The sequence below is a fragment of the Plectrocnemia conspersa genome, unplaced genomic scaffold (assembly GCF_051122295.1).
Source record: "Plectrocnemia conspersa isolate PC_06_02 unplaced genomic scaffold, ASM5112229v1 ptg000010l, whole genome shotgun sequence".
Classification (NCBI taxonomy): domain Eukaryota; kingdom Metazoa; phylum Arthropoda; class Insecta; order Trichoptera; family Polycentropodidae; genus Plectrocnemia; species Plectrocnemia conspersa.
This window is the reverse complement of record NW_028277174.1, coordinates 24,339,636-24,354,278: the sequence shown is the minus strand read 5'-3', so window position 1 is coordinate 24,354,278 and position 14,643 is coordinate 24,339,636. Positions and strand designations below refer to the sequence as shown.

General features: G+C 33.5%; 2 protein-coding genes across 2 annotated transcripts; one reads left to right on the top strand and one right to left on the bottom strand.

Annotated features, from left to right (window-relative positions):
• Positions 1 to 1,139: 1,139 nt before the first annotated feature.
• On the top strand, positions 1,140 to 4,662 carry Tsr1 (Tsr1 ribosome assembly factor). The gene is made up of 11 exons (XM_088196198.1): positions 1,140 to 1,306; positions 1,393 to 1,660; positions 1,724 to 2,293; positions 2,364 to 2,532; positions 2,612 to 2,713; positions 2,772 to 3,034; positions 3,095 to 3,218; positions 3,438 to 3,713; positions 4,057 to 4,254; positions 4,312 to 4,432; positions 4,496 to 4,662. Exons 1-11 carry the CDS (start codon positions 1,216 to 1,218, stop codon positions 4,645 to 4,647), a joined length of 2,334 nt encoding a protein of 777 aa, XP_088052324.1. The 5' UTR covers positions 1,140 to 1,215; the 3' UTR covers positions 4,648 to 4,662.
• Positions 4,663 to 4,701: 39 nt separating this feature from the next.
• Positions 4,702 to 12,361, bottom strand: LOC148231096 (uncharacterized). The gene is made up of 8 exons (XM_088196197.1): positions 10,911 to 12,361; positions 10,670 to 10,842; positions 10,479 to 10,596; positions 8,632 to 8,785; positions 8,335 to 8,562; positions 6,766 to 6,867; positions 6,605 to 6,696; positions 4,702 to 6,534 (listed from the first exon to the last, which is right to left on the bottom strand). Exons 1-8 carry the CDS (start codon positions 12,320 to 12,322, stop codon positions 6,387 to 6,389), a joined length of 2,427 nt encoding a protein of 808 aa, XP_088052323.1. The 5' UTR covers positions 12,323 to 12,361; the 3' UTR covers positions 4,702 to 6,386.
• Positions 12,362 to 14,643: the final 2,282 nt, after the last annotated feature.

The following is a 14,643-nucleotide window of genomic DNA, read 5'->3' as shown; positions in this document are numbered from 1 at the left end:
TTACATTAATCAAAGTATTGTGATGTATTGAATCTGCGAATGATAAGCTTAAGCGCGTCCTAGTTACATTTTTTCATTATAGAAAGCAGCATTTTTGTTATCAATTCGAAAGGACCTTCATAAAACGTATTAGTAGTGACGTGTAATAAAATTAATGTCTCGCGTAATTTAAAAAAACTTTTTTTTGATTTGTAGAGGTCTATTTATATTTATATGTATTTATTAAGTTTTTGTAATGGCCAAGACTCTCTCGCTAACAATCTTTGGCGCGTTCGCACGCGCGCGGTTGCAGGCCCGCTCCCCGTTATTATTTAGCATGTAACTGTACAAATCGTTTAATAAAATACTATTGTAGCGGCTCAATCTGTGTCTAATTGCCACCCGTCATTTCCCATCGCCAGATTGTTTTGCCTAAACTAACTTTGCCGTACTAAAAATTGTTAACATTTGATGTTAGTGTAATAAGTGCGGAAAGAAATTTCTCTAAATTTTATCTTATTAAATATAATTTACGAACAGCAATGCTAAGTGTATATAGCATAAAAATTGAATTTAGAAGACCTTAAAAAGCTATATTGTGCAGTATTTATAATATCAGTGTAATTTATGTTTTATAAGAGTGGATTTTTAATAAAAATAAAAATAAAAATAGTGAATGGAGATTTTAATGTACTTTAGGCAACGGGATGGTGACGGGTGGCAATTAGACACAAATTGAGCCGCTGCAGTATTATTTTATTGAAGATTAACGGTGTTGTCTACATGGTTATAAGAAGCGGACGCGAGATGACGCGTCCGAACGTCCGGAAGAATGCCAGTGTAGAAAATAGCCGTCACGCCAGTGCTACTCAAGTGCCGACCAGTTTTGGCCATAACAAATCTAGACTCCCACAGTACTTTTTCCTTAAAATGTAATACATCTTCTTTCGTAATAAAAGTGGTAGTTCACAAAATAGTATTAAATAAAAATGTGATATAAGCAATATTTATACATATATGTTTAAAAACGTTTGTCATTTATTTAGATATAAAATTCAGCGTTATAAATACGTAAGCTTTTTATCATAGGTTAGAGATGTGCAGGATATTTATGTGCAATATTTTTTCTCGTTATTGGCAAATATTTTACAGTTACGGCCAATACTTATTTAAAAAAAGCGCTATTCAGTTTGACGTTTCTTGGTTAAGACTTGTTTTTCTGTTAGATAATTTAAAATGCAGCAGTCACATCGACCGGGCCATTTGAAACAAACTAACAAAGCACATAAAGGAAGCCGACATAGGGCGAGGGCCCTCTCAGACGGTGGTAAGTCACGTGCGCCCCTAACCTATAAATTTGATTTGCTTGACGCTCGTTTCGAATTATTTGTGAATTAAACCTTATCATTTTAGGCAAAGTGGACATTAGAACGATTTCGAGACGCAAGCGACATGTTCCTAGTAGAGATGAACGAAGGTATCAAGCGACACAGATGAGACGGGCGAAATGGGAAGAGATTATTGCAAAGAAAAGAGGCACCGGTGGTAGAAATGCGCCGTATTTGACTTGTATACTGCCATTAAACGGACAATTAGATAGTAAATCGGCTATTGCTATGTTGACAACTTGTCAAGAGGACGCAACAGTCACTTATTCGCCTAATGGCATCGTACATATTAGGTATTTGTTGAAATATATTAATAGTTATATTATTTTGTATTGATAAAATATGTTATGTTTTAGTGTTCCTTCGTTCAAGCAGCGATTTTCGTTTATATGTCCTGAATTAGAGAATGAGTTTGAAGTTTTAGATGCATTAAAGATCGTCGATTCCGTTTTATTGCTAACTTCGGCTGTGGATATACCTATTGATGAAATGGGAGAGAAAATCTTGGCTTCGGCTATCGGACAAGGTATGCCAACTCCGACCGTTGCACTGATGGATTTAGAAAGTTTGAATCCCAAGAAGAGAACTCAAGAAAAACAGAACGTACAGAAGATGATTTCTAAATGGTTACCCGAAGAGAAAGTCTTCCAGTTCGATAAGAACTCGGACGCTTTGAATTTGTTAAGACGGATTGGGAATCAAAAGAAGAAGTATCTTCATTATAGGGAGAAAAGGGCGCATATGTTAGTGGAAAATTATGGTTATTTGCCGAATAGTGAAGGAGATATGGGAACATTAGATGTGACCGGATATCTCAAAGGAGTTCCTTTAAACGTCAACGGTTTAGTTCATATACCATATTTAGGAGACTTTCAAATGTCACATATATTATCACCTGATGATCCACATCCATTGGAAAAAGCTAGGTAAATATTTAGATATTGTATTATTTTTTTATTAAGATAAGGAAGCTTTATTATATATTACGATTTACAGAAAAGAAGCTAAGGATGTCGATATGAATGTCGAAAATATTGAACTGAAAGTTTTACAAGTAGCAAATCCTATTTTACAAGAGAGTTTATTATCAGTAAATATTCCCGATCCAATGGACGCTGAACAGACGTGGCCTGACGAAGAAGAAATTAAAAATGCACAGAAAGAAGTTGGTTTTTGTATTAAATGTATATTTTAAATGTTATAAAATTATATCTAATATAGATTTTATAATTTTTCGATTTTAGACTAAACAAATGAAAAAGATACCTAAAGGAATGTCGGATTATCAAGCTACCTGGATACCTGACGAAGGAGAAGATGATGATTCATTTTATAGCGGAGATGATGTATGCTAATTTGTTTATTAAAGTATAATTAAATATTGATTCTGTGTGCTCATTTTAGGATCGAGAAGATTTCATGTCATGCGATGATGATAATTCTGATGAAGAAAATGATAAAGAAGATATTGCAACGGTGACAGAATCCGAGATGGGCATCAACGACGATAAGTATGATCAAACATTGGATGTCAACGAAGAACAAGAAATGTTGCAAAAGATGAAAGCGGCACGCGATGAACAAATGTTCCCTGACGAAATTGATACTCCTGAAAATGTTTTAGCCAAAGAGAGATTTGATAAATATAGGGGATTGGAATCGTTCAGGTATGTTGTAAATAAATATTGATAGAGATTGTTATTTAATCATTGATTTCTATATCATAGGACTTCCACTTGGGATACAAAAGAAAATCTACCAGAAGACTATTCCAAAATATTTCAATTTAAAAATTTCGATCACACTAGAAGACGTATGATTAAAAAAGCCGACGATGAAGATGGTGCGATGGTAAGATATTTATATATTCTTATTTGTTGACATAATTTGCTAGGGGGGAAGTACTGTGAGAATCACTGATTGAGCGTTACTGCAGCACATATCACTGAAATATTATCAAGGCAACAAATTATAAATTAATACTCTCGAAACAAAGCATATACCGATTACAAAATTGTTACCGATGTCATAGGGTTAATGTATTGAACTAATATATGTTTTATATTTTAGCCTGGGTGGTACGTTACTCTAAGGATAATCAACGTACCTCAAGTCACGTGGAAAGCTTACACACAAACAAAGAACTATTCTTCGAAGAACGCTATGGTCGTGTTCGGATTGATGCCTCATGAACATAAAATGTCCGTTGTAAACATTGTATTAAAAAGAACCGGAATTAGCAATGAACCGATCAAGAGTAAAGAAAAGCTGATGTTCCAGTCAGGTTTTAGAAGATACGTCGTCTCTCCGATTTTCAGTCAACACACTAGCGGAGGAAAACACAAAGTAATTAGTTTATATCTCGTACCTAAAAATAGGATAAAACAACTTAAGTTTAAAAATACTATATGAAATTCACTCAATGCATGCGAATAATATGGTTGTATTTTATAAAATCAGACATTTTGGTATTGTACATATAATATATGACTATAAACGCCGGACCATGGAAAATGTTATTTGTTTAATTACTTTAATCTGCCATTACATATGGTTGTTTTGATGTTCTGTTTTTGTTAATGCAACATTAAATCATGTTCTTATTTAGTCGTAGCTATGCATATAATGACAAATTAAAGAGAATAAATATCTTTTACTTTTCTCACTAATCTTAATGTTTTTTTTTTAGTATGAACGATTCTTCCAACCGGCTTCGACGACCATAGCTACATTTTACGCTCCGATCCAATTCAATCCGCTTCCAATTTTGTGCTATACAATAAAGAATGATATGCCTCATCAGCTCATCGCCACAGGATGCGTATTATCTTGCAATCCGGATAGATTGATCATCAAACGAATCGTCTTATCAGGACATCCTTTCAAGGTATATACATACATATATCCATTCGCTCGATTAGATTAATTCATAAACATGTTTTAGGTCAATAAAAGATCAGCCGTCATCAGATTCATGTTCTTCAATCGTGAAGATATTTTGTATTTCAAGCCGTGTAAACTACGTACGAAATACGGAAGGACAGGACATATAAAAGAACCATTAGGTATGAATTAATAAATATATAATTAATAAAAAGGACGTGTGTTTGATCGTTATTATATTTTAGGTACTCACGGGCATATGAAATGCGTTTTTGACAGTCAGTTAAAATCACAGGATACGGTTTTGTTGAGTTTGTATAAACGAGTGTTTCCCAAATGGACTTTTGAGGAATGGATTATGCCTCCTATGTCGAACAATGTAGATAAAATGGAATAAATGTTTATATTTTTATTAAATCGTATTATTTATGAGACAAATAAAAAAATAAAATGTTAGGAAACACAATTTATTATGACAGGAATCGACTTTCGTCATAGTAATCGACAAAAATAAATAAATTCGTATCAGTCATTACACGAGCATTCCGTTAACACTTTGACTAAGATTGTTAACACATTCACATATAAACATTGACAATAGCACGATATTAGTTTTAAACAACACGCGGGTAGCTAATTGCATAATTTTACATTATTAATCTCAATGTAATGTTTAATAAACAATCTCATTATACGCATGTTTGTATGCGTACATAACGCAATTCACAATGATAATAAAGCGCCATAACAATATAAAAATACTGATAAGCCGTTACTTATTAAAAGTTATACAAACATATGTTATTTTATAATTGTACTATACGGTCAAGTTAAATGCTTAAGAACACGGCTAGTAACTTTAATAGAATTAATGTTAATAAAAAAAATAATACATATTTTATGTATGCAATAAAAGCGAATTTTTAACATCTTATAAACTACATTCGTAGGCAGTGATGTAGCGATTATTAATACTGAAATACAATATCAAACGTTGATTGTGGAAGACTGATAATGAGTGGTTTGAAAGCATAAATATATATTAAGTGTTATGATATTTATTAATAACACGGGAAGAACATGTTAATTGATATTGTATTAGTCTTTTCTCAGTGCATAAAATAACTAGTTAATTTCTTCAACAATAGTACTGTTGGATCGTCTTCGATTCCCGTTTTGAAACTTGTTCTTCCTTTTATAGTATCAGTGCCATAAACTTCGTTAATATATGTCGATTCATTTGAGGGCTAGTGTTCACAAACAAACTTAAAACGATTGAATAGACTTGTAATACATCCACCATAATTGAAACATGTTCAATTTTGTGCTCAATTTATAAAACCAATATCGAGATGGAAAACTCTTTTTTATTTCAACAATCTACAGTTAGAATGTATTGGATTTATATCACATAATTGCATAGATTAACTCTTTGTTTACGTTTAAAATTATCAAAATTACATTTTTGTCAATCAACATGTTCTTTCTGGAAAGACGTCAAATATAAGATATTACAGAAATCATCATATTATTCGTAGTGTAAATAAAAATGCAACTTTTTAAAATTTGAGATTCAATGAAAAAATTTCATATAATTCAGTGGTTTAGACATAAGTGCAATGTAAACGAATATTGTGAGATGATCTCTTCGTAAATATCTTCCGATTTATATTCGACGACAATTTATCAAAAGTATAAATTGGCACTAAGCAGTAAATCTTGTTGTAGTTAATTCATCTATGATTTTTTTAATACGTAAACACAGTAGGCTCTAAGATTGAGACTGAAAAGAGGACACTAAAGAAATAAAACAAACATAAACAACAATTATATGCGTACATTAGTAATACTTAAAAACTTATTAGGAACAAATAATTGAAAGCTACTATCGATTGAGGCTGTTCCAAAAAAGTGTTAAACCTTCGGAAAAGATAATCATAGAGAAACCTCACATTTTATTCTATACATAAGCAAGAGAAAAGAAGGCAAATATAGCTCACACATATACATAAAAATCTATAATTATCTTTTCCCTCGGTTAAAAAAATATATATAAAGATTAAGTCAATCATTGAAAACAATATTCGGTATTTCGGTGGATGCGTTAAAATACTTTTAAAAACAGTGTCTAAATTTTTATTTAGATTTTTTATTCTTGCGTTTGCTTCTCGGCACTTCTGAAGATTGACCGCTGGGCGTGTTCTTGGTTGTGCTTGTCGTCGTCGCTTGCTTAGCTTTCGAGTACAGATTGTTGAGGAAGTCTTCTAAATCCGCATTGTTGATACTGCAAATAATAAATATTTTAAATAACACATCTATATACAGCTCTTCATTAATATTGTTTTCAAGCTTACTTTGGATTCTTGTTCCCTTGTGGCTTATTTCCGAGTACTATTCTATATTGCACGTGATGAGTGTTTGCCTTAACATGCTTCAAATTCTTTTTCTGCAATTTTTTAATATACAAATTAGTCTGTATTATTGTTAAACAGTATTAAAATCGATTGATCCTTACTTGACAGGAAGCCCATTGTGTGATTTGATAAACTGCTCCATCCATGCAAGCGTAATACATCCAGATGAGACCCCAGCAAGAAGATTCTGCCCAAATGTCTCCCTAAAAAAATTGGAAGATTGCTATAACAGCTTAAATCTAAAAAATATTTTTGAATTGCAAATTAATTTAAGTCTCTGAAAATAAATTCGATGGTGATGTTAGATCGGTTTAATACATATCGTAAGGGTTACTATATAATTGCCCAGTAGAAATTTTTGAGGATTGCTACTCAAGATTAACAGTGGTTTTGTACAACAATCGGAAGAGAAAAAAATTATGGCTTTCTCAAAAACAAGTATCCTTTTCATCCCTTGACTAACAATGAACCTAAAAATATCCTATTATGTGTTTAGTGGAACATTTTGGGAGTAGTTCTTATGAATTATTATAACCTGGCAAGACCATCACAAGATGTTAAAAAATCGCTTTTACTAAATAATCTAAAATATATTCTGAAACATGACAATGTAAGATCACCTAGAATAATTTGGGGACAAAAATGATCCTCTAAAAAGATACAAGAAATGGTTTGGTTAGACAAAACATTAGTGAAATTGTCATTTTAGAACATCCAAGAATTGCACCAATTATCGTCAAGTACTGCGAGATAATTTAAACCCTTTTTTCATAAGCTTCGAGACACGTCTAAGAAAAATACTCCTGGTCTCGCCTTAAGTAAGCATTGTTGTACTTATCCTTTGTAATTACCAGACAGTCGTCTACAAAGGCCACCTTGCTTTCACTAAGGGATGGATCAGAAACAGAGCTAAACAATAACACGATTGGTTCTAAATTTGCTTCTCTCCCATTCATCCAAACCTCCACAAAGGCAAAGTACAAAGATTCCCAAACTTATTTAGCTTACTGACCCCTAGAAATCTACCTTTTTTTTATCAACAAACAGAAAGATAGAGTTTCAATTTTTTATGTAATTATACTTTAATATCCTTATTGTTTTTGTTTTCACAGCTTTCACTCAGATTTTTGGCAATTTAACGTTGACACGGTGTACATTCAGCACTGCTTTTTTAAAATATGCCAGAAATCCCCTGTAGCACCCACGAATAACAACCGACAAGATATTACTCAGACATATTTTTATTTATTTAAAACTCTTTCGATTTATTAAATATCGATTTTTTTCTATTATTAGTTTACATATTTTTAGCAAATAAGAACTCTTGACAATTTTTCTCGTCTTTTTAAAATCGCACATATACTAAAAATAAGGATTCATTTCCTTGCAAAGTTGACTCATCGAGAAAACAAATCACTATGACTTTAATTGTATGTTACACAACAGATTAAATGATGTAACAAGTGCGAAAGTTTTTCATCAATTTCCAATATTTTTTTTCTTTATGCCTCTAAATCGTTCCATCGCCTGCAATTGCGCCTAAATCTGCTACCGCCCACTTTGGGAAACACTAGACTAGTACATGTAAAGGATGTGAAACTTGGTTATATCACCAATTACTCGGCGAACTTACTCTCGGACTAGAATCACTTAAATAATAGTATTCGCACCTCTTTAGCCGAATGATGAATATTGCATTGAGAACAGTATCGTGCGGCATAGCACGGTCTATTTGTTGGCGTTCTCGGATGCCGACGAGAACAGCCGCTGCATCTTATGGTCGATGCCACTCGGCGCACTTTTTCTTGCAATTTTGCGACCAAGTCGGCTAATTCTGATCTAGCGGCTTCCGCATGCCGTGATTCCAGCACTCTTTGTTCATATGCTTCTCTGCGTTCCTTGAAGATATAAGAACAACGGTAACATACAAGTTTTTCATTTCAAACTTATCATAACAATATACTAACTGGCTCTCCGATCATATCGAAAGCGTGTTGTAAAATTTTGAACGCTTCTTCAGCACCGGGCTGTTGGTTTTTATCGGGATGAACGAGAAACGCTTGTCGTCGATAATACCTTTTTATGTCATCGTCAGTACAATGTACACCTACACCTAAAATACTGCAATTTTCATTGTATAATAAATAAAATAGTGAACATACGTCACGGGAACATTGCTCACATGAAACATCACTCACACAGTTTAACGAAAGTTATTTAGTTTCAATATTAACACGACGCAAAGTAAAAAAAAATCAATTGATTGAAATAAGATATTAATAAATATTCATACACTATTTTTTAAGCTATTTTATCCGGTTTTATGAGAAAATTCTTTGGGTCAAATAATAATGTGGCAATTGTGTACTTTTGATTAAAAATCGAAAGCATTTTGATAATTTTAATTATGAAAACGTAAACGCTGCTGATTTGTTAAACATAATATATCAATGAACGGCGGTATAAACATAATTATATAACAGTTGATCGTTGAACACAACAAACCTGATAATACCAATGGCAAAATAATATTTTTAGTCAATGGCAATACCTGTTGTTTAATATCTAAATAAAAAATAATCGAAATATAAATATTATGGACCTCAACCTATTGATAATTTTTTTTTGCCATTTTATTGGTGTTTCATTTTTTGCATATTTTTATATTATTAAATAATTATTATTTTCTCTATAGATACGTTTTTTATATATTAATTTAATAGGTTTTTTAATTTACATTAATTTGCTTACAATTATTATCATAGTTCACATATATTTAGTTGTTTATTTAATTGTACTTTGATTTGATTTAATTTTTATTTATTATAGTAATATCTTTACAATATCTTGAAACGTTTGTTGTTGTTTATTTATTTATTTATAAATTTGGGAAAATTATTTATTTACTTTTGTAATTGAACATTGAAAATAAACCAATATGCATATAGTTTCGCACGCTCGCGTATTAAGTGACGAAAGTGAGAGATAAGAACGTGCGTTACATCCGTTCCGCACACCCTTATCTCTCATTCACTCTCGTCACTTAATACGTTAGCGAGTGAAATGGAAATTATATCACCATATGCGCCACATAATTCTGTCGAATTCAATGAAACTGATCAAGTGTCCTTGAAAAAATAAATATTGTATATTCAGCGCATTGTCGGCTCTTTTGCACCTGGGAATGCGCAGTTTAAAAAAAATATTTCCTATATGATAATTAAGTACATTGCGTTAATTTATTTTTTACACAATCAGCAATTATGTAATTATATATATTATTATCTATCACCATTCATTGATATATTATGTTTAACGAACCAGCAGCTTTCATAATTAAAATTATCAATATGTAATAATTAATTGCCATAATGCAGATATTTTTCTTGTAAAACCAGATAAAATTATTTAAAAAATAGTGTATTAATATCTTATTTCAATTAATTGACTTTTTTCACTTTGTGTGCTGTTAATATTGAAATTAAATAACTTTCATTAAAAAACTTACCTTTCCTTAACACTAGATTTACGGGTATAAACCCGTCAATTTGACAGGTGTCATTAAAAATAGGTATATAGTAAACAGATTTTTAATAATAATAAAATAAAAATAGTGTTAATATATTTGCATTGTTCAAATATAAAAAGTTGTAAAAATATCCAGAAAAATACTGTCTGATACAAATTAAATCAGGTTCCGTAAATCTAGTGTTAAACTGTGTGAGCAATATTCGTATGCGAGGTTGAAAAGTGACCAATGGTCACCGAACCAAATAAAATAAACGAAATGGTAAATCATGTCAAATAATCACACCTGTAAGGATCTTTTCCTTTACATGCTAATAATCTTCTCATGGCATCTTCTCCGGTAGACGGCAGCGGAATATTAGTATAGTTCTTCTTCTGACCTTCGTTTTCGACCTCGGCTTTTACTGGAAAAGATTTATTTAATAACATACCGTCGCTGAGTTTATAAGGTTTCTTTTATTATGCAACGTTTCGTACCGCTCCGATTGAACCACTTCATTTTCCGCCAAAAACCGATGAAGGTATGACCCAATTTATTGTCGATTTGCGTTCCTAGATCCGATAGCCATTTTGTATAAGTCGCCTTCTCTTTGCACATGGAAAGGAAGTTTTGAGATCGAAAACAAAACTCGGCACACATAGAAGAAAATCTAGAATTGAATACAATAAGATTAGTATCGAATATAATATGTAATATAAATAATATATAATATCTTACAAATCTACAGATAGATGTACGCTCATCCTGCATACATCCATGACAAGATTTATAAACCAAAACATGGATTTGATGGTAAAAGCGATCCATACGTCCAAGTAGAGCCAAATCAGACTTATGTAATAATTTCCTTTAATCTTTTTCGACTTGGGTTGATTATTACGCTTGTTCTTATCAGCGTTGTTTTTATTGACGTTTGCTCTTGAATTATTGCGATTATCTTTGTTTTTCTTTTTCATACGGTCCGTTTCCACGATCTGCTCCCTGTACGAGCTATCGTCCATTTCTTCGAAAGACATCTTATCGTCGTCCTCGTCGTTTTCATCGTTATCATCGCTGTCTTTGTGACTCACGGTTCGCTTTTGAGCTTTCTTCTTAGCTTTTTCGTCTTCGTTGGGATCGATGTATACGAATTCGGGAGCAGCCGAATAACTCGGTTCGTTCATAGGACTCGAATCGAATGTTTTCTTATTGAAATCGTCGCTTTTAGTGGACGTTTTAGTTTTGAATTCGTTCATATTCTCACCGCTTTCGGATCCGGACGACTGTTGCGACACTACCGGCTTCTTTTTATCGATCTTTTTGAACTTGTCTTCTTGTATGCGTCTCTCCAAAATCGGAGTACGTATCTTTTCAGTTTTGACCTGTTTAATCACCTGCGGATCTGTCTTGATGCGATCGTTACAGTTGATCTTGGGTTCCGTTTTGGGCGTTTTTGTTAGCACGTCCGAATACGAGGGTCGCATCGGTTTCACTTCGGCTACGATCCTCTTTTTGATCGGTTCCGGTTGAGGTGGTTGAGGTTGAGGTTGAGGTTGAGGTTGAGGCGGAATCTCAGCCTCTTTGTTCAAGAGGTTGGCCAAGCGCTCGTATTCAGATTTGAACGTGCGGTCGAACGTCTCCGGCTCGTATTGACCGTTACCGTTAGGTCTATATATCATTTCGGGCGTCAAGAAGTTGTGTCCGAACGGGTTATAAGTGCCGGATTGATCGCCGCCCCAGTTGTTGAAGTTGTTGTGTATCTGCGCGTCCTGTCTGGGAAACGGTTCGTAAGCCATTGGCTCGGGTTCTTGCGAGTTCATATCGCCGAAACCGTACAAGTTAGATTGTATCGGCCGGCTGAAACCTAGGAGCATCGGCTGCTGCGGGGCCGGAGGCCTGCGCTGGGTGTTCTCGAACAGCTCGTAGCTGTTGTAGACGGGCAGCGTGTGCGATCGCCTCGCGGAGTCGTTGTACAGCACTTCGGTTTTGACCATTCTGCCGTCCCCTAGATCGAGGCACGCGAAGCTGGAGGCCGTGGGTTCGCCGGGGGACAGCTCTCGCCTGAAAGGTCCCGGGGGCCAACCGCCCGGAGCTTGAGTGCCTTGGCTCATCGAGCCGCCCGGCGAATCGGGTTCACCTCTCGACGACATACAGCTGAACAGCCGCCCGACGTTTGTGACCGTCAAACCGGTGTTGCCACGGGACAACACTTTGACAACTGGAAATTAAAAAATGCGAAACAATATATTTATATTATATTTTATAATCATAGACTTTACATGCATTACAATATTACATATATTATCACATAAAAATATTTCTGTACAATATCTTACTAATATAAGTAAAACATTGTATGATAGCTAAGTTGAGAAAAATCACTTTCAAAATTCGTTACGAGAATGGACGTTGTATACCTAAAAATGAATTCTTAGTGGAATTAAATGATAAGATGTGAACATGCAAAAATTGTTATTAAAATTCAATATACAGTGGTACCTCGGTTTTCGTCGGTTTCGGTTTTATTCCGCGAAAAATTTGTCTTGGTCTTCGTCGGTTGCCTCAGATTTCTCGTTGTGTGATCATCTAGTCCACCCGTCTATCAATACAATTCCATTTCTTGCCAATGTTAGTGCTTTGTGCTTTTTTATTATTGATTGCGAGTGTTAATACATAATACAATTACATGCCTCGTAATGTTTCGGATTTCAACGATTGTTTACCACTGTATATGTATGATAAATGTGATGCTCAATTAAAAAGCCCTAAATATTTTTAGTTATAAAATAATATATACAGCCTTGGGCATAATAGTGGAGCACACCTTAAAACGGGGTGTAATTTTTTACAAGTACATTTTAGCAGATAGTTTTAGCCGTAATTTTGAGAACTATACAAAGGATTTTTTTGTTTTGAATTGCTAACTTGAGTTTTAAAAATGGATTGCAGGTCTAATTAATCAGTCTCGCTCAAGTGACCATTATGTTCAGTTGCGTGATTTTGGCCTTCATTTGTCGTTATATCTTCTTTTACTTGATAATTTATTTTAAATATTTAATAAAAAATTGTAAAATCGCAAAAAACGCAAATTATGTGAAGCTAAAAGAGCAAAAATAATTTTATTGCATTCGCATATTGCATATTATTGACTGAATATATCGAAAATTAGTAAACACAATAATTGCTCACGACACGCTGTCCAAAATGCTTTGAAACAATTCAACGAACGTGGTTCTTACAAATCAATGCCAAAAACTGGAAGAAAACTGCACAGGAAGATCGAACGTTGCTTCGCGAGCTCCGTAAAAATCGTCGAAAAACATTTTCAAAGTTGACTGGTGGTCTCTATAAGCGAAGAGCTATCCATTTTTTCGCGGATGGTGAGAACAAGGTTTAACGATGTGCCACTCAGAGATTGTAAAGCCCGACACAAACCGTGGGTTTCAAAAATAAATAAAACTCGAAGATTAGAGCTAGCCCGAAAACACCGATTTTGGACATCTGAAGATTAGGCAAAAGTCATTTGGTTAGATGAATCCAAATTTGAGGTTATTTTAAACTAATATTAGTTTGTGTGCAAAAGTCATTTGGTTAGATGAATTAAAATTTTAGAATTAATTACGTTTTTAATTAATAATTAATTCTAAAATTTTAAAAAATAATTATATTTTTTAAACATTTTTTTAAAGTTTTTGTGAACATGTGGTGGAAGCGTGACGATATTGAGTTGCATGGCAGCAGTAGGGGTAAGAAACCGGTGTACTTGCGAGGGTATATGAAAAGTGACATATATATTGCAAAGTTGGAAATCACTTTAATGGATTCCTACTGGAAAATATTTTTAAGCACAGACCACACTACCACCCTATTCCAGTAAGAAAACGCTCCGTGCCATACTTCGCTAAAAAACAGGCATTGGTTTGCGTCAAAGGGTTTGACGTTTTTAGAGTGCCCTACACAGTCATCAGAGTTAAATCCTATACAACATAGATGGCAAAATTAAAAGGAAATGTTACCCATCACAATTGCAAATCGAAAATTGAGCAGCGAGAAAAATTGCAGATGGGATGGAAAAAATTGTCTTCGTACACCTGCAAATCATTTGTTGACAGTATGTCAAAAAGGGTTGCAGCTGTAATTAAAGCAAAGAATGGGCCTACAAAATATTAAAAGCTTAAAATAAACATTTAAGCTTAAAATAAACATTTAAAACAACCTTAATCGTTTTTTTTATTTTCACGATTTTTAATGATATAACACATTTATTGCGGTGTCCCATTATAATGGCCATGACTGTGTACTGAAAGCCAGAAAAATACATTTACATAAAAATTTACCCCAGTACTTAAGTCAATAAATAACGAATTTTATTGAACATTTACATTCAAATAAAGTTTTCATTAGCATGAAAATAATTAAAAAAAAACAATTACATAGAACGTGCATGGTCGCGAATCAATTTGTTAAATCC

Excerpts from the sequence above, each read along its gene's own strand:
- Tsr1 (XM_088196198.1), top strand. The coding sequence starts at position 1,216 with ATGCAGCAGTCACATCGACCGGGCCATTTGAAACAAACTAACAAAGCA. Across the intron at positions 2,294-2,363 it reads CATCCATTGGAAAAAGCTAG|AAAAGAAGCTAAGGATGTCG; the intron begins GTAAATATTTAG and ends TACGATTTACAG. Across the intron at positions 3,714-4,056 it reads CTAGCGGAGGAAAACACAAA|TATGAACGATTCTTCCAACC; the intron begins GTAATTAGTTTA and ends TTTTTTTTTTAG.
- LOC148231096 (XM_088196197.1), bottom strand. The coding sequence starts at position 12,322 with ATGTCGTCGAGAGGTGAACCCGATTCGCCGGGCGGCTCGATGAGCCAA. Across the intron at positions 10,843-10,910 it reads GTACATCTATCTGTAGATTT|ATTTTCTTCTATGTGTGCCG; the intron begins GTAAGATATTAT and ends ATTCAATTCTAG. Across the intron at positions 6,535-6,604 it reads CAAGGGAACAAGAATCCAAA|TATCAACAATGCGGATTTAG; the intron begins GTAAGCTTGAAA and ends TATTATTTGCAG.